Genomic DNA, 22,560 nt, shown 5'->3' on the forward strand with positions numbered 1-22,560 from the left:
TAATGAGACCATGCAACAACAATGAAGCATACTTCTGTTTTAAATGTATATTATTGCATACTATTACATATTTCCGAGAAGACAATATCCCAGTAATCTGACCTCAGCCACTTAAAATGCACAAAGAAGTAATCAAACCACTACAGTTAGCATTGTAATTATTTTGTGTCAAGTACCTTCATTAGCTCTGGATGAAGACTCCGGCCAAAGCTCTCAGCAATGTTCTCTGGTCTCCCCTGGCTACTGTTGTCGTCATCTGTTTGTTAATCAAAAGGCAATTGAAAATGCATGCATAACAGACAAAGCGTTGTATCATTATGTAGTGTGTGAATATTGGCTTATCTTAGACACCAAGCAGAACAATTAAAACGCTCTTTAGTCATAAATGTTTTTTACTTTTATAAAGTAAAATACAGAATCTCATATTTGCTGATCAATGTGTTTGATATATTTGAAAGCCAAAAAAGTTTCTGAACTGCTCCACTGGAACAGAAGTAGTACCATTATCTGTAATGTGTGTATGTGTTAAATGGTGTCACATCGGGGACAGTAGGTGAAGCTTTCTGGGAAATCAGCTCCTCTCATTTATTTATGCAGACACAAGAGAAGGTGGGCTGCTAGAACATTGTGAGGTGGAATGATTTAAACGGCTGCTTGGCTCTTATACTGTCACCTTCCATAAATAGGTTACACACTGATCAGGTTTTATCTTATTAGACAGATTTAAATAACTATTATCTAACACAGGACATAAAATATCTGCCTCTCTCCTCCCGCTAAAATGGTGAAATGGACAACAATGTAATAATGCTATTATAATCTGTTCAACTGACATTCAATTCACTGCATTTATGTTTTAAATTAATAACTTATTCTAATGACAATTGCCTATTTAATTTAGGCTAAATATCTATTTTCAGTGCTGATTCTGAACAAGAAAAAAATATTTAAACTTTTTTATACACCATTCAAGGTATATATACCTACAAGGCTTCTCAAGTAGAGACATGCAAAGAGGGGTATCACACAAAGTCTGTTTAGGTCTGTTAAACTTAGAACAATGGAAACCAGAGTAGTTATGGTTATGTTTAATTCTTATCCTAACAGATATGGTTATGTTTCATTCTAATTCTACAGCCCACATGCCAAAGAGCAGAAATTTTATCATAGAGCAAAACCATAATTTCAACAGAGATCTGAAATCTGCCTTAGTCATTCCAAAATTTGAGAAGTTAAAAGATTGAAAGCATGTTATTGAAAACGGTTTAATATCCTCATGACCAGCACATGGAAGGTCTTAAAAACAAATGCAACTATAGGTCAAAGTTTATACCATAGAAGCACAGGGAGCTGTTTATCAGCGTCTTTACTGAACAGGCCAAAGGTAGCAAAATTTTTATACAGAGTACAATACAGAGAGTAAGTAAAGTTCAAGAGGTTTTAAAAAGGCCCCAAAAGAAAACAAATAAACGTATTATATTTGGAAGTAGCAGAATAGGAACTATGCATCTTTTCAGGAAGCAGCACATACCAGAGTTTCCCCACGTTGCCAAAATGCTTGTCATTTGGTTATGTGAGGGGATCGCTTGTTCCCAGATGAAGAAGAAACAGGGAGAACAGCCAATTAAAACGTGTGTGTGGGTGTGTTGTTTACCCAGAGAACCTTCCGAAGGTTCTGATCCGTTCCTTCTGTCATCCATCGCACTCAGTAAAGCCTGTTTCAGCGTGTTCACCCACTCCTCCATCTCAGCCTCGCTGTCCGCCACCAGATAGTGACTGTAACGGTCCTCCATCTTCAGCTCAAAGCTGTTACGCTTCATCTTAGGAACCTGCCAGAAATGTGCCGTGTCAGTGTGTGGAGGAATTGAATGCTGTGACTTTAAGAGCTGTTTGTGGTTATAATAATAATTGGTGTTCACCAAGGAAGATTCCTCTGGTTGTGTTACCGAGCCTGAGGGCTGCTAAGTGCTGTTATTAAACTTCCTGAAAAACGTATCCAATCAAGTTCAGATATTTCCATGTCTAGATATTTCCAAGTTGTAATATAAAATATAAATCTGTAATTTAAAATGCTCAATTTCTGGCAACAAAAAAGCTCTATAATAACATTACATCATTAAACCTTGTTAATCAGGGCCTGTCAACTATTGTACCCCTTGATCACATGTCAATCTTTGAAAAAAATAATTTAATAAATAAAAATAAAAATCACTGTATTTACCGGAACTACATCTATACAAGAGTCCAGATAGATGGAGCCTTTTGATTCTTTGTAGTTTCTCTCATCTTTGTATGAATTCAGTATGTAGGAGCCATCAGGGAGCTGAGACAGGTAGAAATACCTCTTCTTGAACACCTGTACAGAACAAAATAATGTGTGTGAAAAAATTGAGCCAGAAATACCGTCATATGTTCATAGCCATTTTCATCTTTCACATTATTTAGAAAATATACAAAAAAACTAATCTGTTCAAAAATGTGGATTTGGTCTGATTTTTCTTATGCTCTCAATGCTGCATTTACCTGATCAAGAATACAGTACAAACTGTACTGTGTGTGAAATAATAACAAATCTAAAAGAACAATATTCTATTTTACTGTATTTTAAAATGCATAATCACACGGCTCTGTGGAATACTTGATTCTGATTGGTCAGTTGCAACATTCCGAGGTATGTTACATTTGCATTTATGCATTTAGCATAGGCTCATCTTTGTGGGAGCTTTGCATTTGTTTAGCTGATGAAATATTAAAACTCAATTCAATATTATGTGTACAATTATTTAATCATGTCATCTTAGTATCACGGCCTTGCTCTCGTTTCAAACAAACGCAGCTGCTGCAATTTTGTGACGGTTGTTTTGTACACTGTATTGGACTATAAGATAACTTACAAACTGGTAAGATTTTCAAACATTTTCGTCTTAAGTCTTTTTTTGCCTTAATAATTTTTGTGGTAAAATGTTGTGTAATAAGTGGTTTGAATGCATCTTTTCTCTTAAATGCCCGTCTAGTTTGAATTTGCTGCTTGCTCGCAACTGCTGTGCTCACGGAAGCTCTGCGTTCAAAAATTACAACTCAAATCAATATTTTGTGTCTAATTATTAACTTATGTGGCAATTAGCCGTGTCATAAACGGGATAATGTTTATCCAGCCAGTTGTAATCACAGAATAACCCCCTTCAGGGTGCCGCCGATCACCCGTCTGGCTGGATGTATATTATCACTTACATGTTTTTCTGTGACGTGATTAGTAATAGTACACAAATGGACTTTTTTGACCTCCTGACTAAGGAGTAATGTGATTGAGCAAGTCATATAATGTATCCTTCATGCAAATACTTGCTAGACATCATTTAACGCAGCACTTTGTTAACAGCAAAGTGTTTGTGTATGAACATTAGAGCATGTAATTCTCATTTCTCCAACAATCGGTCTTCAAACTGCATTGATCAGCAGATGTACAGTATATTAAGTAACAACGACTGCTGTAGCTCTGTTGATGATTCCACTAACCTTCATGGAGACCGACAGACTGCTGTTGTTGCTGCTGGCCTTCTGCAGCCAGCCCTGCTTCATTACACCTCCTCTCTGAGAGCAAAGAGATGATGAATCCTGAAACAGACACACCCACACAGAGTAAGAACTAATGAAGCAGATAGATTGATCTGAATACAAAGATCAATTAATTCCTACGCATGCAACGTTCTCTGCCTTAAAGATCATATGCCCTGAAACAAATATGAACACTGTGCGTTCTGGTTTTACAAACATTCATGCAAATAAGCCTCTTATCCCTCACACAGTAACTCAACATCACACACACATTAACACAATACAATAATGCACTTACAAACACAGCTTATAAATGCTTTAAAAATGCTATGCATTAAACATTAATATTAATATATGAGGTGATGAGAATGAGGTTGAATGTTTTACTAACAGTGACTATAAATGTGTGCATGTCCATGTGTGTGTGTGTGTGTTTGTGTTTCTGGTGTCCTTTATGAATGTGCTTTTCTCTAGCTCTCAACTGTAATATAATTATCCAGATACCCTTCTTCCCTCTTTCCTCCAGCATTTCTCATTCCCTTCCTCTCTTTCTGTCCTAACAGTTCCTCTGAGACTGATCAATTGCCTGCACACTGCTCTCCCTTTGAGTCACTCAGCGAATTGATTAAATTAAATGAACATGAGAGAACAAACATGATGTATACATACACTACCTAAATGTTCAAAAGTTGGGGGGGGGGTATGTTTAAAAATTTAGTTTCTTACACCCACCAAAGCTGCATTTATTACAGTAAATTTTATACAGTAAAAAAGTTAATAACTAATAAAAGTTATACCTTTTTATTATATTAATATATTTTAAAATAATTTACTGCTGAAATAAAAATTTAAATAAATGTATTTTTAATTAATTTATATTAATTGACAATAATAATAATAATAAAAATAATAATAATCATTACTTGCCCCAAATGTTTTCAGTTTTAAAACATATTTTATATTTAAAATGTATAATATATATTGTATTCCACAGAAGAAAATAATGCATACAGGTTTGGAAAGACATATAGGTGCGTATATCTGAATTTTACAACTGAACAAGATACTGAATTCATTTTCATATTATTGTGTACATTTTGGCTTCATTGGCCTCTCGCTTTAACCCAAAAAAGTTATTTTAGGTATTCAGAATTAGAACTCCACTTAGTGAATTATAAAGAAAAAGACTAGACTATACATGTCTAAACATGAACATACACATAATCAAGACAGCAGTAGAGGTGTTCAGTCATGGCATGAATTTGTAGACCAATTCTGAAGTCTTCACCATAGGCTCCCTCGCAAATTTCTAATGGGTTTTTAGAACAGTGGTTTTTGATTAGGTCTGTGGTTAACATTCTGTTTTTGCTACAACATAAATTACACACAGCGTGTATGTCGAATGTGAATTTTGAAACTGCTGCTTGCTAACCAAATTGCTAACCATCTATATAAAGTCCCAAGACTCAAGTGTTTTATCTGTGATAAAATGGTTACAATTATTCCTTTTAAAATGGACAAAAATGCTTTTTCTTCAGTCTGTTCTGACACTGCAAAAAAGTGCAGAAAAGCTTTTTAAAGGAGAGAGAGAGAGATGAGAGAATATATTGAGACATTTGATATTCTACCCTGTTTTCCATCTGCACACATTAATGTCTCTTACCTCCTCGCCCTCATCCACCTCAAACACTTGGTTGGGAAGCTTTTCCGTCTTCATGCCTTTACTGCAAGACAGAAACAGTATAGCCAAACCTTGAAAATAACACCACAAAAGCTTTGGCAAAATATACAAACTTTGACATACCAGGGCAGCGACCGGAAGTCTCCAGAGAAGGCCTCGTAATTATAGTTGATGACGTGCCAGTTGGTGTTGTACATCTTAATGCACTGCCAAAGAGCGTGAGAATTGCTCAGTTACTCAATCACATGAGCACAAACACATCAAAACATGAAAAAAAGAGGAAAATCTGATCTCATATTTTATTAGTCTGGAAAGATTTCTCTTATTTTGGCATTGAGAGGTTCTTTACCTGTTTGGCAAACAGGCTTTTTGCCTCATTCTCAGCATTTTGAGGAACTGAATGAACAATAGTCCTCCTTTGACGTTGAATCTGTGCTTCCTAGAGAGCCAAATAGACAAACAAGACAAGACAGAGAGAGAGAGAGAGAGAGAGAGAGAGACAGAGAGAGAGACAGAGAGAGAGACAGAGAGAGAGAGAGAGAGATAGATAGATAGATAGATAGATAGATAGATAGATAGATAGATAGATAGATAGATAGATAGATAGATAGATAGATAGATAGATAGATAGACAGACAGACAGACAGACAGACAGACAGACAGACAGATAGATAGATAGATAGATAGATAGATAGATAGATAGAACAACAGATAGAATAATAGACAGAAAGACAGATGAAAATTAGATTCATATGGTGGCTGGACAAGGATGAGGACTGTTCGAGTCAGACAATAAACGTCAACAAATGTGATTGTGAAATGACTCACTGAAACATCATCAGCTGGCCACACCAGCAGGTCTCTCTGTGGATCACTGTGGATCTGAGCTTTCCTCTGAAACACCACATTCTCATAGTCCAGTGGCTCGATGATCTTCGGCTGCTCCTGCAAACACACAGGATTGATCAGTGAATTTACACACAGCTGCGCTCAAAAGGGCCTGTGATCATGTCTGGAGTCAATGTTTGTGTCCCTCTTTATTGCTGCTACTAAACATACTAAAGCGTTGCACACTGTTATTATTCAGATTTGCTTTATCTGTTGTGGTTATTAGTGTAGCTTACACAGATTTGACAGCTTTGCCTGTGAATTTATTAGTTCACTTCCCCTCTAACAACCTTTTTACAAAGCAAAAATCTGCCACAGGATTTCTGATTTCTTATTTTCAATGCTTCTGAGATTGATTCAATGTTTTCTCATTTCAAGTTCCTTCTTAAACAGAATCACGTGTTAAAGCTGAAACACACACTCCAGGCTCAGCTGACATGCCTGTGTCATGCTCTGATCCTCAAAGACTTTAGCCACTCGGAAGAGAAAATGTTTTCACCATAACAAACCATGTGGGATGGACAGAAGACAAGGGCAGGGGACTAGATTCATCTTTTCACACTTTTCACTGATGTTTCACAGTACGGGAATTGCCAAACAGATGACTTTTCAGATGACTTGCTAGCATCTAGTGTTAGGAAACTTTTATGGCTTTAACCTTCTGCTGGAAATTTACTATGAGCAGTTAGAGATATTAAGAGAGGAAGTTATAGTTTCATAACTATGTAAGGTTAAGACAGAAATGGGCAGGCTGTATCTTCTGTCCAGAGTTTGAGGCTGGGTAAAGCTGCTTATTGTTTCTTATCTTTAAAGCGGTTCAGCTTTGACAAGATCAGCAATACTCAGCCATGACTCATCTAAACACCTCTGCCTATGCATGATGCTCTTTTCCATGCAATTTAAGTGAATTGATGCCATGAACTTGAAAAATTATTGAAACCTGACTGTAAACGTAGCGAATGATGACTTCAATTCATCTGTTGTTTGTCACATAAAACTATTGAAGATTGCAAAAAAAATTTGTCATGCAGGTTAAGAATAAAACAAGGATGAATAAATAATGTCATAATGTTTCGGTGAATTAACCCGTGTGCATTACAAACAGGCCAGGTCCGTAATAACTTTCAAAAGTTTGGGGTCAGTAAGATTTTTTTTATGTTCTTGAAAGAAGTCTCTTATGCTCACCAAGGCTGCATTTCTGTGATTAAAAACATAGTTAAAACTAGGGATGTCCAGATCTGAATCACGCGATCTTAGTTTCAGACTCGATCGGAATCGGATGTTACCTCCCGATCAGGACTCGGATATATATATATATAATAAAGGTGTGAAGTATAGATTTAAACTCAAAGAGACAGGATAGTCTGCACATGATCTGGTGTTTTACTCGGACCCAGAATAAGGTGAGATGAACATCACGGAGCGCTAAACACTCCTGCAGTGTGCGTTTCATTCATACTCGAAGCTGGAGGGCGCTCTCGTGCAGAAAGTCATATCAGGAAAGGACATAAGCGTCCAGCTATAGCTGTATGAAAACAGTTATTTTTACAGAATAAGGTTTTTCAATTCTTCTCCAGCAGGTGATAAATAAAATATATGAACAATGCAGTGCTGATTGACATGGCATTTGTTACAGTATAGAAACTATTCTACCTTATTATGTGATAACACTGTGTTTATAGTATATAAACAAATCATTATTATTTGTTATCGTCCAGCAGTTATAGATTTCTAATAGGGCTGGGACAAGGCGTCGAGGTCATCGATGCGTCGACGCAAAATATGCGCATCGATTCGTCGACCTGTTTTTATTTCTCTAAAAAACGTTTGCAAAACGTTTACCTTATGTGCGCTGAATATACGCGATGGCCGGATCAACATTCTGTCCAACGTTATATAACCAATCCAGGGGGTTTTCTGCATTGATCTTTTTTTTTTGGCGGCTGTCAAAGCCTTATTTGATCGGTGAGTGACAGTGACAGGGCGCGTACGAGAGAGAGCCCCGGCTGCGCGCGCACTCACAGTCTTCAAACAACACGAGCGCTTCTTGCTCTCTCCCTCCCTTGTGCATATAAATCAAAATCATTAAACACGATAGAAAAAGGGCGAAACACCAAAGTTTCACGCGCACTCACAGTCTTCAAACTAAACGAGCGCTTCTTGCTCTCTCCCTCCCTTGTGCATATTAACCAAAATCATTAGACACGATAGAAAAAGGGCGGAACTCCAAAGTTTCACGTGGAGCATTCGGAGATTTTTTTTCTCCATGACAGGCTGCTGGCTCCCACTGTTAATTTTTTTTTTTTTTTTTTTTTTTGTAAAAGCACTCTCTGTATTAGCTTAAAGCCCTCAAGTTTACATTTACATACTGTATTCTTTCAATTGCTCTAAACAAGTATTTTGGGTGAACTTTTTTATTGAATGCTAGACATCAAGTTGTTGTTATTTTCATCTGAAAGAACTTCCTTTTTCAGTAAGCTAGGCCCTATGTGTTCAGTAAGCTTGTTTCAGTAAGCTATGTGTTTTCAAGGCTTCAAGGTTTTATTGAATGCTATCTCTATACAAGTGCAAAGTAATGCATTCTCAGTCTTTTATTTTGTAATTTTAAGAGCAATAAACATATATTGCAATGTTAAGGAATTGATGTTTTTTTCATTCAGATATGTAAATCAACATGTATAAATTGTTAGTAGTCAATTAATGGGGAGATAATCGAAATCGGTCTGAAAAAGTAATCGTTAGATTAATCGATGCATCGAAAAAATAATTGCTAGATTAATCGTTTACAAAATAATCGTTTATCCCAGCCCTAATTTCTAAGCCAATTAAAAGCTAGAAATTAGAGATAAATTTAAGTTGCCTATACTACCAGTCAGAAGTTTTGGAACAGTAAACTTGTTAATGTTGTTTAAAGAAGGTTCTTCTGTTAATCAAGCCAAGTAAAATTGTGAAATATTTTTACTAGCCAATTTAAGATAGCTGTTTTCTATTTGAATATATTTCAAAATGTAATTTATTGAACATCCTGGATATGTTTTTTTTTTTTTTTTTGCTCTTCTTTATTCTTTTGTATGTATTATAGAAGTATCGGATCAGGACTCGATATCGGTAGATACTCAAAATCAAACTCGGAACCTGATTGGGACATCCCTATTTAAAACAATACTTTTTTCTATTTTAATATATATATAAAAATGTAATTTATTCCTATGATGGCAAAACTGGCAAAGCATTATAACTTCAGTCTTCAGTGTCACATGATTATTCAGAAATCTTTCGAATACGCTGATTTGGTTCTCAGAAACATTTATACTTATTATTATATGATAAAAAAAATGTCTGTGGAAAATATTTATACATCAATGCACCCATACTGAATAAAAGGATTGATTTCTTTCAAAAAACAAATGTCCGATATTCAAATTGAAATACATATTTTGCTTTTATAATAGTGTATCTTTCTAGAGAGTGGGGAAGTAACAGCTAAATCTGTCATACATCAGTGCTTCCTGTGTCTCTCAAGCACATATGCATGAGGTGACAACCAATGCAAGTGTCTCAGCAGCAACTTCCTGTCATGTGTCACATCACATAGAAGCAAAAAAATAACCACAGCCAGCTCAGCTACGACAGCAACAGAGCATGTGTTTCAGCTCAGTTCTGCTGGCGTGTGGCTGCTTTCTCTCTCAACTGCCCTTTCAAACTAAATTATACCAACTTCCCCAATCCAAATCCTGTCCTTAATCACTGTATCCAGGTGTTAAGATCTCAGAGCCAAGATTTATCTACATAACATGGTAGGACCAGTTTTCTATAGCCAAAAAAACCCACAAGGCCTCAGATCGTTTCAAAAAAGCACCATCAACGTCAACCCTGTTGAGGACAGAGAGGAACTGAAGAAAAAGAAGAGTCACAGGCCAACAAACCACAGGCTGAGGTAAAGGGAAAAATGAGCCAATTTACTGCTCGCTCAAAGCCGATGGGCGTTGGCACCCCACGCATTACAGTCAAGTTATTTCCGTATGAACGCAACATGAAACTGTGACCAGGGCACACATCTAGAGCTGATCTCTTTTTGTATCATTACAGGGTTTTTGAAAAGCTTATCTTGTCTTGTAAATCTTGTGGAGGATCTGTGGATCAGTGAGCATTTAAGGCCCATCATTTGAAAAGCATCTTGAAATATTTATATCCAGTGAGTTCTGTGTAGAAAACACAGTTTAAAATATTGCAAGTAAATATCGTGAAACCAAACTTTCTCCAGCTTGACCACAGCTGTCCCATATTTAAAGTCAATATGATTTGTTATTTGCTAAAATGGTGTCTAAGCAGCTATTTATAGTTTGCATTATCAAATGGAAATGGAGAGTCATTCCGGAGGAAGAGCAAGTTAAGACAATATGTTTAGATTATAAAGACAAAGACATTATTTTTCGTCTTTAAAATCATTTGCACTAATGAGTCCCTTACAATAAGATGCATTTATAAAGTACAAATGTCCATTTATAAAGTAAACAGGGTCAGTTTTGACTTTTAAGAGTTTAATGGCCATTAATAGAGTGCCACAATAATGAGTCCTAAAACCCAGAAATGAATCTATGGGTTATAAGAATGGGATTTTGGTTTAATACATAAAATAAGGACTCTGGTTAACACAAGTTCTACTACATTAAATACATCAGTAATACCACACTGATTTTTATGTGTCTTGAAAAAGGTGGTTGCTAAACACTGACTAAATGAGCAGAGGTTGTCAGGGCATCACACAGAGCAAGAAAATTCATGTATTTACATGTCCACTTTTACATTGTGTTTATACTTGTGCTCTTGCAAACTATTCTAACTCACACTTTCCAACTCGATGGTGTAGTCAGCCTTTAGCCTACCTTTAGCTTTCTACTTCTGTTTTAGACTTCAAAATTCATGATAGTTGTGTTCATTTGTGAAGATTATCTTTGATCACAGTGCTCGTTTTCTGCAATTATCCAACAGTCAAGGGAAAACTCCAGTTAGCTTTTTGTTGAAGCAACCAGGGTAATGCAAACTTCTCCAGTTTCAAACGTACTCCAAAATATGCATAAAGTTCACTTTTATATAATATTAAGAGCAAAAACCTTGATGACTTCCTGCACTACACACATCGTCCAATCAAATGATTGCTTGAATAAGAATGTCCCTCCCCTCAATACTTACTTGACACTGACTAGGCTGCTTACAAAAATAAGGGATGAGGCCTTCAATATTTCCCACCAAAACTTCCAGTAAGACAAAAGTTAGTTCTTAGCGATCTTAAATCCATTCCATTGAGTAACACAATAATTAACACCAATCACCAATAATAACAATAAAGGTCGCTCATATCATCATTTTGGCCAAATTTGTGCAATTGCACAATATGAGTAAGAGGAAAAGAGGAAAGATGAGACAAACACTTTATTCAGTGTGACACAGGAAGTATAGCTGAGCAGCCTGAGGGTATTCTCAAGGGAAACACTCCATAGTGTGCCATTTGTTGTCTGTGTCCCTGGAAACAACAATCAAACTGACAATCATAGGCCTTCATTCGTATCACTTGTAGAAAATCTCCGGCTAATGACATACGTCCTGCTAAAAAATATAATTTCTCAGCACTAAGCATTCATAAGAGGCATCAGTAGTGCTAAGAAATTATATCCTCACTAATGCCATATTTCTGTTCTCCATCTCTGATCATTCATTTCTCAACCGTGCAATAAAGGCAAAAAGAAAGCATGGGCGCTGCTCTTGGACTGATGAATGAGCACATGCTGCACATGACTCCTTACACAAAGACATAAGGATGCTCCATGTGGTTCCAGCAGGAGCTACACAACAATGTCTTTCCTATTAGGAAACGACCAGGATCACCTAAATGCTGGAGTAGATTCCTAATTGTGTATTTAAATCAATGCATATCTCAGTGTTTTTATGCACAATGTTTCAACTGATGTCTATGTGATGTGTAAGACAGATGTTGAAGCTGTGCTGGTGTAATTGCCAGGAAAGCGCGAGACGTTATGCCTTAGCAGTCTAGTGCGTGTTTAAAAAATAATTACAACGCCGTTTGCGAGAAACAAAAATGACTATAACAAATACCTGACAGATTGTATGCATATACGAGGTCTAATAATAAACGAAAACTGTATTGAAATCTAGTGAGCTGACTACCTAGACAGAATGCACGCGCATGTGATGTCAAAAAAACGCCGCCGCCCTAGATAGGTAGTTCACTACGTGTTGAGACAGCCTCACAGATGAATTGGCCGAAGAGAGAGAGACGCTCTTGAGTTACTAACCACAATTATCGAAGTCCTCACCGCCTCCGACACACTTTGTCTGAGCTCCGCAGCCGTTCCGGGTTTACTCAACCTTTTTGTGAATTTTCTTACTTCGGACATGTTTTTCCCTCTTTAGTTTGACTGAAAAAGAAACTCCATCAAAGTCCTCATAGCGGAAATCGACATCTCGGTACGCCAATCTGCGCGTCTGACAGAAGTGCGGATGGGAGAGGGGCGGGGCCTCGTGGACCAGCGTTAGTTCCGCCCGTCATGGCCTTTTTCAGCAGAGGAAGTCGTCACAGTTGGCTAAACTTAAAGAGCAGTGGCAGTGAATGGGAAAGTATGTTTTATTTGTTTGTTTTTTTCACTTATGACGTCATTCCATTAGAAATACTATTTGATTAATTTATTACTGTTGCTAGCAAAGTTTAGTATTCATAAATGCAAGTACGGAAATTATAAACCAGTGTTTCTTATTTTGAAATCAGAAATTAAGCAATACTTATAATCGGTTCACATTCTGATAAACAAGAAAGCCGTTAAGTGTATTAATGTATGTAAACATTTCCATATTTTTATGTATTTTTTTCCATTGTAATTTTGTATTTCTTTTTCTTTGTGTTCACCCCCTGGCTACTGTAAAATGTTTAATTTGAGTGATTCAATTAAAAAAATAAATGGGAATGGGAATGTAGGTTTTTATAACTCCCTCAAGGCTGTTAAAGACAAGTATTTTCTAATAAATCTATTTATTTTCCTAGCAAATTTTTTTTAACATTAATGTACATTTTTGTCTGTTAAAGCTCTATTTATATTTTGTAAAGACCTGAAATGTTATTTGGATACTATATCCTCTTCCAGCAATGTCAAAGCCTTAAAATCATATACTTTGTGCACAAAGTATAATATTTATGCATCTTTATCGTGTGTTTTTGGATAGCTGTCGTGAGGGTGCAATTTAGCTTTTTTCTTCTTCTTTTGTTCTTCCTTTCTTCTCAAATTTACTTTATTGTAATGTATATATTTCCTCTAGCTTAACATTTTGTTTTTTGTTTCTTTTGCAAGAACTTTATATAAATTTTTTTTTTTTTATATCAAAGCTTTATCTAGTTTGGTTGTTCTAATCTGATTATATATATATAGAGAGAGAGAGAGAAAGAGAGAGAGAGAGAGAGAGAGAGAGAGATCAGTGGTGTTAATCGTTTTTATTTTATTTTATTTATTTATTTTTTTATGCATAGGTATTATAATACAAAGAATAGTGCTATAAATGTACATACATAAAAAAAAAATACAAATATAAAAACATTTAGAAGATTTACGATGATGATGACCATTAAACGCGTCATCACAGTTTTGTGAAAAGGGTCCATTGAGCAATCCCTGGTTTAGAATTATTAATTGAAAAGTTATAGTTTCTTATTTTAGATTTAGAGAGATTATATGTTATCTTTCTCACTTTTAATTTTAAGATAAATAATGTGGTTTGTAAATAAATAGTTATGTGTTTTCATTACAAAGTGAAAGTCTAAAAAATGTTTAAAGCTAACCTGGGTTTTCCCAATTCTTTCAACAATAAATCAATAAATGTTTCATACCTAAATTCGTATTCTTGTGAATATAAATATGCATTATGATCATAGCCTGACACCTTGTGGTCTTGGCTGGTATTAAAATGAACACATTAATGCCACAAACGGAAGAAAAGGCATATCAATAATATAAGATTGTTTTAGGTTTAAAATAGTGACATAATTTCGTATGGTTATATTGCATATATGCATTGTATTTTTATGTGTACAAAATGCAAGCTATATACAGGCTTAGATACAGATATAAAAAACTACATGGGGGCTGGGGTCACTAGGGGTCTCAGAAAACTTCCTGGGGGCCCCCAATGGCTCTTAAAATGATATCATTGTAATTATATCCACATAATCCTAAATAACATTAAACCATCATATTCATAAGTTCATTCAAATTAATTTATTATTAACAGAAGTACTGTACATATCAATTAAGGAGGCCTTCTATTGGGGCCCCTTCTAATATTGGGGGCCTCAAAGTCAAAATAAAGTTGAAAACCAGCGTTTTAAAGCATTAATATGATTCAGAACATGAAGCATGTAAAATAAAGGCTAATTGACATGTGCCATGAAAGATGTATTTTAAACTTCTCTCTGTGTCTAGGTTTTTCAGCTACATTTGGTTTTCAGAAGCTGATGAAATTTTCAGCTGAAGCTGGGCCTCCATGGCTTCCCGATACTCTTAATATTAACCATAGGATGAACTTTTTTCACATCCTTGTGTCCAACTACAAGATATTCCATTCCTACAGCAAAGAAAAGCAGCCCTATCCGTCAACAAAATTATCAAATTAGCCTTATTTCACTAAACATGCATCAAAAAAGATGCCACGGTGCTAATTTAGTATATTAAAAAACTGCAGACATCCAGAATTCACCATTCATTTAATTTGATAATACTTTAATCTAAACAAGGTTGTCTGAGGTCCATTTAGCACATCTGATAGTATTTAAATCCATTCCACAGAGTTCAGATTGTTTACCACACAATTAAAGCAACACTTTGTAACTTTTTCTGTGTTCAAAATGAGCAAAATGTATATAATGAGCGAGTACAATAAATACCCAGCAATTAAAGTATCGGCTGTAAGTTTCTTTCTGTTGCTACAACAACTTAACAACAAGAATGACATTACAACAGCACATGCATTTAACCGAGAAGAGACAATAAACTTTTTATGGGAACAAGACAGTGCTGAGATTTCCATGTAATACCTGGGTGACTAAGGGCGGAGAAAAGTTCTTCTGTTCGAAACAGATGATTTTCTGCTGTGCGGTTGTGATCTGATTTAGATCAAGACAAAGAAATGCACACACATAAATAAAAATATATTTTTTATAGTTAGCGATAACAACAATAGATTCTAAAATTTCGAACAGCAAAAAAGGTTCATATTCACCCATTCATACAGTCTCCAGTGTAAGGGTCACAATCACCAGCACACTGGCAGGACTTGCAACATGCCAGTGTGCTTACACATGGTTACACATGCAAGCTGCAATTCAGGAAGGAAGTTACTCAAAACACACACAGGACTGCAAAATATATTCGTTTTTTTTTTAAAGGATCGGAACAAACTTAATATGTTTCTCGCTCTGTAATGAGTTTCTCAATGATTTGAAATTAATAGAGCTCTCCAGACCAGGCTGATGCTGGGGAGATCACAGATACTCCACATGCCATTTTAAGCAGCTTTTCAAAATCTGAGATTAATGGCTTTCATCTTAGTCCAAGACACTTTAGCTGACTTTTTTATTGTATGGTTTGAAAAGTTAGCAGTTTGTTGGAAAATTCCAACCGCAGCTCATATTCTGAACACCCCCCATTATTACTGAACTCTAACATCTGTATTTTAAGCAATGCGGTGCTTTTGGCCATGATATGATTTGTCACTGGACATTTCTTTAACAGACCTGGCAACCCTGCCATAGATTCAGCATATAAGCATATTATGATAATAAAGACAAGAAAATGACTGCTGATTCAGTTAACATCAGAGGACTAAAATACATTTTAAAATATAGTATATATATATATTAAAAATATATATATATATATTTTTTTTTTTCCAATAACATTTTACATTATCACTGTTTTATTGTATTTCTGATGATATAATTGCAGCCTTGGTGAGTAAAAAATATTTCAAAATCAGATTTGAACAGTAGTCTAAGGACCAGAAAATTGTAGAGACTTGGTGAGCACTTAACTTATTCCAGTAATTGCACAGAATCAAAAAGCAGTCACACATTCCACCTTCAGTTTGTTATTTCCACAGCAGTACTTAGTTTTACATATGAACCGAAACTTACTAACACATTGATGAGCTTCTCCAGTCAAACCGTTAGCTGGTTGCAATAAAATAATAAAATTACTAACATTTTAACTAAATAAATAAAAAATTATCACATAAAAGGTTAATACAAAAAAGTAACAAAAACTAAAGTAGTATATAAATACTAATCACTGATCCAAATAAAATTGGATAAAATAACTTTAACTGTATGGAGAACAAGAAAAAAATTGTGTCATCAGGTTTGAAACACCATATTCAGTAGATGATGTCATGGTTTTTTCATACCATGATGTGAAAGCATACAGTATGTACAGACCAAAAAAATAATAATTACACTGTATTAGAACTATACACTTACCATGTATTTAACAGGAGGGTGTGTGATCTGTTGGTCACCAGCAGGCACACACTGGTCTGCATGTCCATGGCAAAGACTTTAAAATGAGGTCATAGATGGCATAGTGTGCACTGAGCACATTGGCATCAGGAAATTTTTGTTGACAGAAGCAGGACTGCGGCTGAAGCAGACGTATCAGTATGTTAGTGATGCCGAGGTGGGCTCAGGCATCAATGCTGTTTGTCCCAGGGTGACAGAGCATGGTAAGTGACCTGCACACACACACACACACACACACACAAAATAAATATATAAACAAACATTCATTTAGTAATGAGCTAACTGTTTTCATTAAAAAAAATCAAAGTGCTTATTATTAGTACTACTAATTGATAACTATAAAAGGGTAAACATTTGTGCAACTTAATGCAGTAAGGTTAACAATTTATAAATGACTCTCATTGTTTAACCTCATTTAAATGTTTTCTATCCAAAAACGAAAATTTGCTCAACCTCAGGCCATACAGCATGTAGACAAGTATATTTCTTCATCTGAACAGATTTGGAGAAATTCAGCATCACATCACTTGCTCACCACTAGATCATCTGCAGTGAATTCCATCAGAATGAGAGTCCAAACAGCTGATAATTAAAAACAAATTAAGTAAAAGACAAAAAAGGCATATTTCCCACAATTCCAGTCAATGCATTTTAAGTGAAAAGATGCATGTTTGTAAGAAAGAAAAAAAAAGTAATTTAACTGTAGCTTTTAAATATGCCAAAATACGGGTATATACATAATATTGTTTTTCTCCAGTGAAAAAAACATCCTGTCTAAATATGGAGAAACATATGCACAGATCAAGACTAAATTGTGTTAAACAAATATGTATTACTTGTGGATTATTTTGACGTTTTTTTAACAACTGTTTGGACTCTCATTCCAACGGCACCCATTCACTCCATAGGATCCAGTGGTGAGCAAGTGCTGTAATACTAAATTTTGAAAAATCTGTTCTGATGATGAAACAAACTCATCTACATCTTGGATGGTCTGAGGACTTTCAGCTATTCATTTTGGGGTAAACTAATCCTTTAAAGGGATACTCCACCCCAAAATGAAAATTTTGTCATTAATCACTTACCCCTATGTCGTTCCAAACCCATAAATGCTTAGTTCGTCTTCGGATGAAAAATGGGAGGCTTGCGACTGTCCCATTGACTGCCAAGTAAATTACACTGTCGAGGTCCAGAAAAGTACAAAAGACATTGTCAGAATAGACCATCTACCATCAGCGTTTCACCTGTAATGTTATGAAGTGATGAGAATACTTTTAGTACACAAAGAAAACAAAAATAACAACTTTGTTCAACAATTTGAACATCCGCTGAATGCAAACTGCGTACACTATTCTATGTCAGCTGCGACACAGGGATACGTTTTCTGTGTGTATTTACGCTAAGATTTGAATGTGCATTTGTGCAGCGCGGCTGACACAGAAGAGCGTACGCTGCTTGCATTCAGCTAATATTCTCCAAAATGTTGCTGAGGTGATGCGGAGAGACACAGAGTAGGGCTGCACAATTAATCAAAATTAAATCACAAAGGCAATAAATTGTGATTAGATAAGCTGCGATTGTCATGTGTATTTTCATTGAAGCACAGTTCTGTGATTAGCAGTAAATCTCCATCCAAAGGCCAGAGGTTATAAGTATAATTAACAAAAAAAGAAAACAGAAATGTCACACACACACGCACACACACATTATATATATATACATACACACTCACACACACACACATATATTTGCATAACGCCGCCCAAATGTTCACGCAGAGAAAGAAGGAGTAACTTTAATTATCGCTGTAGTATTGTTGCCACTGCCGTCATGTAGTGGAGACACTGTTTCGTTTGGTCTTTCAAAAGAGGACACAACTAGAAATCAGTGGTTAAGTAATGTTAATAACACTGTTCCAGAACAGGTCAACCCAAATATTTGTCTGTGTGCATATATATATATATATATATATTTATTTATTTTTTTTAATCTCACATAAACCATATATTATTTGTCATATATTATTATTATATCATCACATATTTGTTGTCTTCATGTTTCATCAGTCTAAACGTTTGTTTTTTATTCAGTTTAGCTTTGATAGCTGGATAGTTTGCTAGAAGGGAAACATTGCACATCAATATTGTGTTATTTCTTCTGAACAACAATTAATTACTGTATTTGACTTTCTGTATGAGAACACAATCCAGCTTCCAGTGTGTAATTAACTTGGGACAGTCACAAGCCTCCCGGTTTTCATCCAAAATATCTTAAATTGTATTCCGAAGATGAATTAAGCTTTTACGTGTTTGGAACAACATGGGGGTATATGATTAGTGACAACATTTTCATTTTGGGGTGGAGTATCCCTTTAAAAAGATCATCATTATTATTCACTCAACTCCAAATCCAGCTGTAGAGTTTCTATGGAATTTTCTCTCTATGGCCGAGCCAAACTGGGAAATTGTCTGTACAGGACGACCGACTGCCGGTTTTACCATGTGCTTTGATCATTATTTTCACTAATTTTATATTCAGTTAGGCTATTATTACATGGAAGTTTGTCTTAATGCCCCATATAATGATTTATGTGTAATAGTTTATAAAAATAAAGTTTCCAAAAGGGGAAATTTGAAGCAATATTTAAGAATTACCATGTCTGGTCCCCCGAATAACCTTTTAGTGAACCGTTCTCAAAAGAATATTTTTTTCTTAGTGTGAATAACATTCTGAAGAGCACAAAAAGAAAGCTTGGCCAGAAAGCATAAAGTTTGAAGGCAATACAGTCTGTCAGAGATTGATAGATCATTGCTATGTGGTTGCTAAAGGTACTGGGAGGGTTGCTAAGGTGTTGCTATGCAGTTGCTAGTGTACCCGGGATGGTTGCTAGGGTGTTGCTATGCAGTTGGTAGGGTACCCAGGATGGTTGCTAGGATGTTGCTATGCGGTTGCTAGGGTACCCAGGATGGTTGCTAGGATGTTGCTATGCGGTTGCTAGGGTACCCCGGAGTGGTTGCTAAGGTGTTGCTATGCGGTTGCTATGTGGTTGCTAGGGTACCCGGAGTGGTTGCTAAGGTCTTTCTGTGTGGTTGCTAGGGTACCCGGAGTGGTTACTAAGGTGTTGCTGTGTGGTTGCTAGGGTACCCTGAGTGGTTGCTCATAAACGATGTTTAATTCAGCATTCTGATGTCATAAACGACACTGTTTCATAATTTTCTGTTTATCCGTTTTATTTATCAACATCATACTGATAGTCAGAAAGTTATTGGATGATGCTTGTTTACATTTACATTTACATTTAATCATTTAGCAGACGCTTTTATCCAAAGCGACTTACAAATGAGAACAATAGAAGCAGTCAGGTCAACAAGAGAACAACAACAGTGTACAAGTGCCATGACAAGTCTCAGTTAGTCTAGTATAGAACGCATAGGTAGGTGTTTTTTTTTTTTTTTCTTAATAAAAAGACAAGAAAAGGAAAAGTGCTAGTGTTAGTTGGTTAAGTGCAGGCGAAAAAGATGAGTCTTTAGCTGTTTTTTGAAAATGAGTAAAGACTCAGTTGTACGAATTGAGATTGGGAGGTCATTCCACCAGCTGGGCACAGTCCAGGAAAGGTCCTTGAGAGTGATTTTGAACTTCTTTGGGATGGTACCACAAGGCGTCGATCACTTGCAGAGCGCAAACTTCTGGAGGGCACATAAGATTTAACCAATGAGTTTAGGTAAGTTGGTGCCGTGCCAGTGGTCGTCTTGTAGGCTAGCATCAGTACCTTGAATTTGATGCGAGCAGCTACTGGTAGCCAGTGTAACCTGATGAGGAGCGGAGTAACGTGAGCTTTTTTTGGCTCATTGAAGACAACAAAATTCTCATTGAAGAAGCTCATTGAATCAACAAAGCTCATTGAAGAAGTTTGAACTGGTTCCAAATTATGATGAAATTCCTATAACCAGGGGCGTGTCTGCGTTGTGGCCAGGGGTGGCAGGTGCCCCCCTACCAGATGTCTTGCGAAAGGCTTGTTTTTTTAGTAAATTTCTAACTGCATAATTTCTTCTCCTCTTTATACTTAATTTTAAGTACAACCCGAATTCCGGAAAAGATGGGACGTTTTTTAAATTTTAATAAAATGAAAACTAAAAGACTTTCAAATCACATGAGCCAATATTTTATTCACAATAGAACATAGATAACAGCAAATGTTTAAACTGAGAAAGTTTACAATTTTATGCACAAAATGAGCTCATTTCAATTTTGATTTCTGCTACAGGTCTCAAAATAGTTGGGACGGGGCATGTTTACCATGGTGTAGCATCTCCTTTTCTTTTCAAAACAGTTTGAAGACGTCTGGGCATTGAGGCTATGAGTTGCTGGAGTTTTGCTGTTGGAATTTGGTCCCATTCTTGCCTTATATAGATTTCCAGCTGCTGAAGAGTTCGTGGTCGTCTTTGACGTATTTTTCGTTTAATGATGCGCCAAATGTTCTCTATAGGTGAAAGATCTGGACTGCAGGCAGGCCAGGTTAGCACCCGGACTCTTCTACGACGAAGCCATGCTGTTGTTATAGCTGCAGTATGTGGTTTTGCATTGTCCTGCTGAAATAAACAAGGCCTTCCCTGAAATAGACGTTGTTTGGAGGGAAGCATATGTTGCTCTAAAACCTTTATATACCTTTCAGCATTCACAGAGCCTTCCAAAACATGCAAGCTGCCCATACCGTATGCACTTATGCACCCCCATACCATCAGAGATGCTGGCTTTTGAACTGAACGCTGATAACATGCTGGAAGGTCTCCCTCCTCTTTAGCCCGGAGGACACGGCGTCCGTGATTTCCAACAAGAATGTCAAATTTGGACTCGTCTGACCATAAAACACTATTCCACTTTGAAATAGTCCATTTTAAATGAGCCTTGGCCCACAGGACACGACGGCGCTTCTGGACCATGTTCACATATGGCTTCCTTTTTGCATAATAGAGCTTTAGTTGGCATCTGCTGATGGCACGGCGGATTGTGTTTACCGACAGTGGTTTCTGAAAGTATTCCTGGGCCCATTTAGTAATGTCATTGACACAATCATGCCGATGAGTGATGCAGTGTCGTCTGAGAGCCCGAAGACCACGGGCATCCAATAAAGGTCTCCAGCCTTGTCCCTTACGCACAGAGATTTCTCCAGTTTCTCTGAATCTTTTGATGATGTTATGCACTGTAGATGATGAGATTTGCAAAGCCTTTGCAATTTGACGTTGAGGAACATTGTTTTTAAAGTTTTCCACAATTTTTTTACGCAGTCTTTCACAGATTGGAGAGCCTCTGCCCATCTTTACTTCTGAGAGACTCTGCTTCTCTAAGACAAAGCTTTTATAGCTAAGCATGTTACAGACCTGATATCAATTAACTTAATTAATCACTAGATGTTCTCCCAGCTGAATCTTTTCAAAACTGCTTGCTTTTTTAGCCATTTGTTGCCCCCGTGCCAACTTTTTTGAGACCTGTAGCAGGCATTAAATTTTAAAGGAGCTAATTAAGTGGATAAAAGTGTAAAATTTCTCAGTTTAAACATTTGCTACGTTATCTATGTTCTATTGTGAATAAAATATTGGCTCATGTGATTTGAAATTCCTTTAGTTTTCATTTTATTAAAATTTAAAAAAACGTCCCAACTTTTCCGGAATTCGGGTTGTAGTTTCTATAGTGTGATCTCTATAAAGAAAGCCTTCGCATCACTGAAGAAGACTAGCTAATTCAGGGGAAGAGTAGGCTTTTCTCACTAAATGGAAGCATACTGATTATAGTCAGCCTTCTCTAGATATTTATTTTATTAATACTTATTTAGTGTGTTATTAAGTGCTTTAATTGTTAATAA

At 36.2% G+C, this 22,560-nt stretch overlaps 1 protein-coding gene across 2 annotated transcripts in view; it reads right to left on the reverse strand.

Moving 5' to 3' along the window:
- LOC132102753 (dedicator of cytokinesis protein 11-like) overlaps window positions 1-12,656 on the reverse strand; it is a 74,277-nt gene extending 61,621 nt beyond the window's left edge. For both annotated transcript variants that reach the window (XM_059507403.1, XM_059507396.1), the window contains exons 1-9: window positions 12,439-12,656; window positions 6,065-6,181; window positions 5,586-5,675; window positions 5,360-5,442; window positions 5,219-5,279; window positions 3,517-3,615; window positions 2,222-2,356; window positions 1,655-1,829; window positions 177-256 (exon numbers count right to left, since the gene is read on the reverse strand). In XM_059507403.1, the coding sequence (XP_059363386.1) occupies window positions 177-256; window positions 1,655-1,829; window positions 2,222-2,356; window positions 3,517-3,615; window positions 5,219-5,279; window positions 5,360-5,442; window positions 5,586-5,675; window positions 6,065-6,181; window positions 12,439-12,540 (942 nt within the window). In that variant the 5' untranslated portion in view covers window positions 12,541-12,656. The remainder of the gene's footprint in view (window positions 1-176; window positions 257-1,654; window positions 1,830-2,221; window positions 2,357-3,516; window positions 3,616-5,218; window positions 5,280-5,359; window positions 5,443-5,585; window positions 5,676-6,064; window positions 6,182-12,438) is intronic.
- Window positions 12,657-22,560: the final 9,904 nt, after the last annotated feature.

The sequence above is a fragment of the Carassius carassius genome, chromosome 2 (assembly GCF_963082965.1).
Source record: "Carassius carassius chromosome 2, fCarCar2.1, whole genome shotgun sequence".
Taxonomy (NCBI): domain Eukaryota; kingdom Metazoa; phylum Chordata; class Actinopteri; order Cypriniformes; family Cyprinidae; genus Carassius; species Carassius carassius.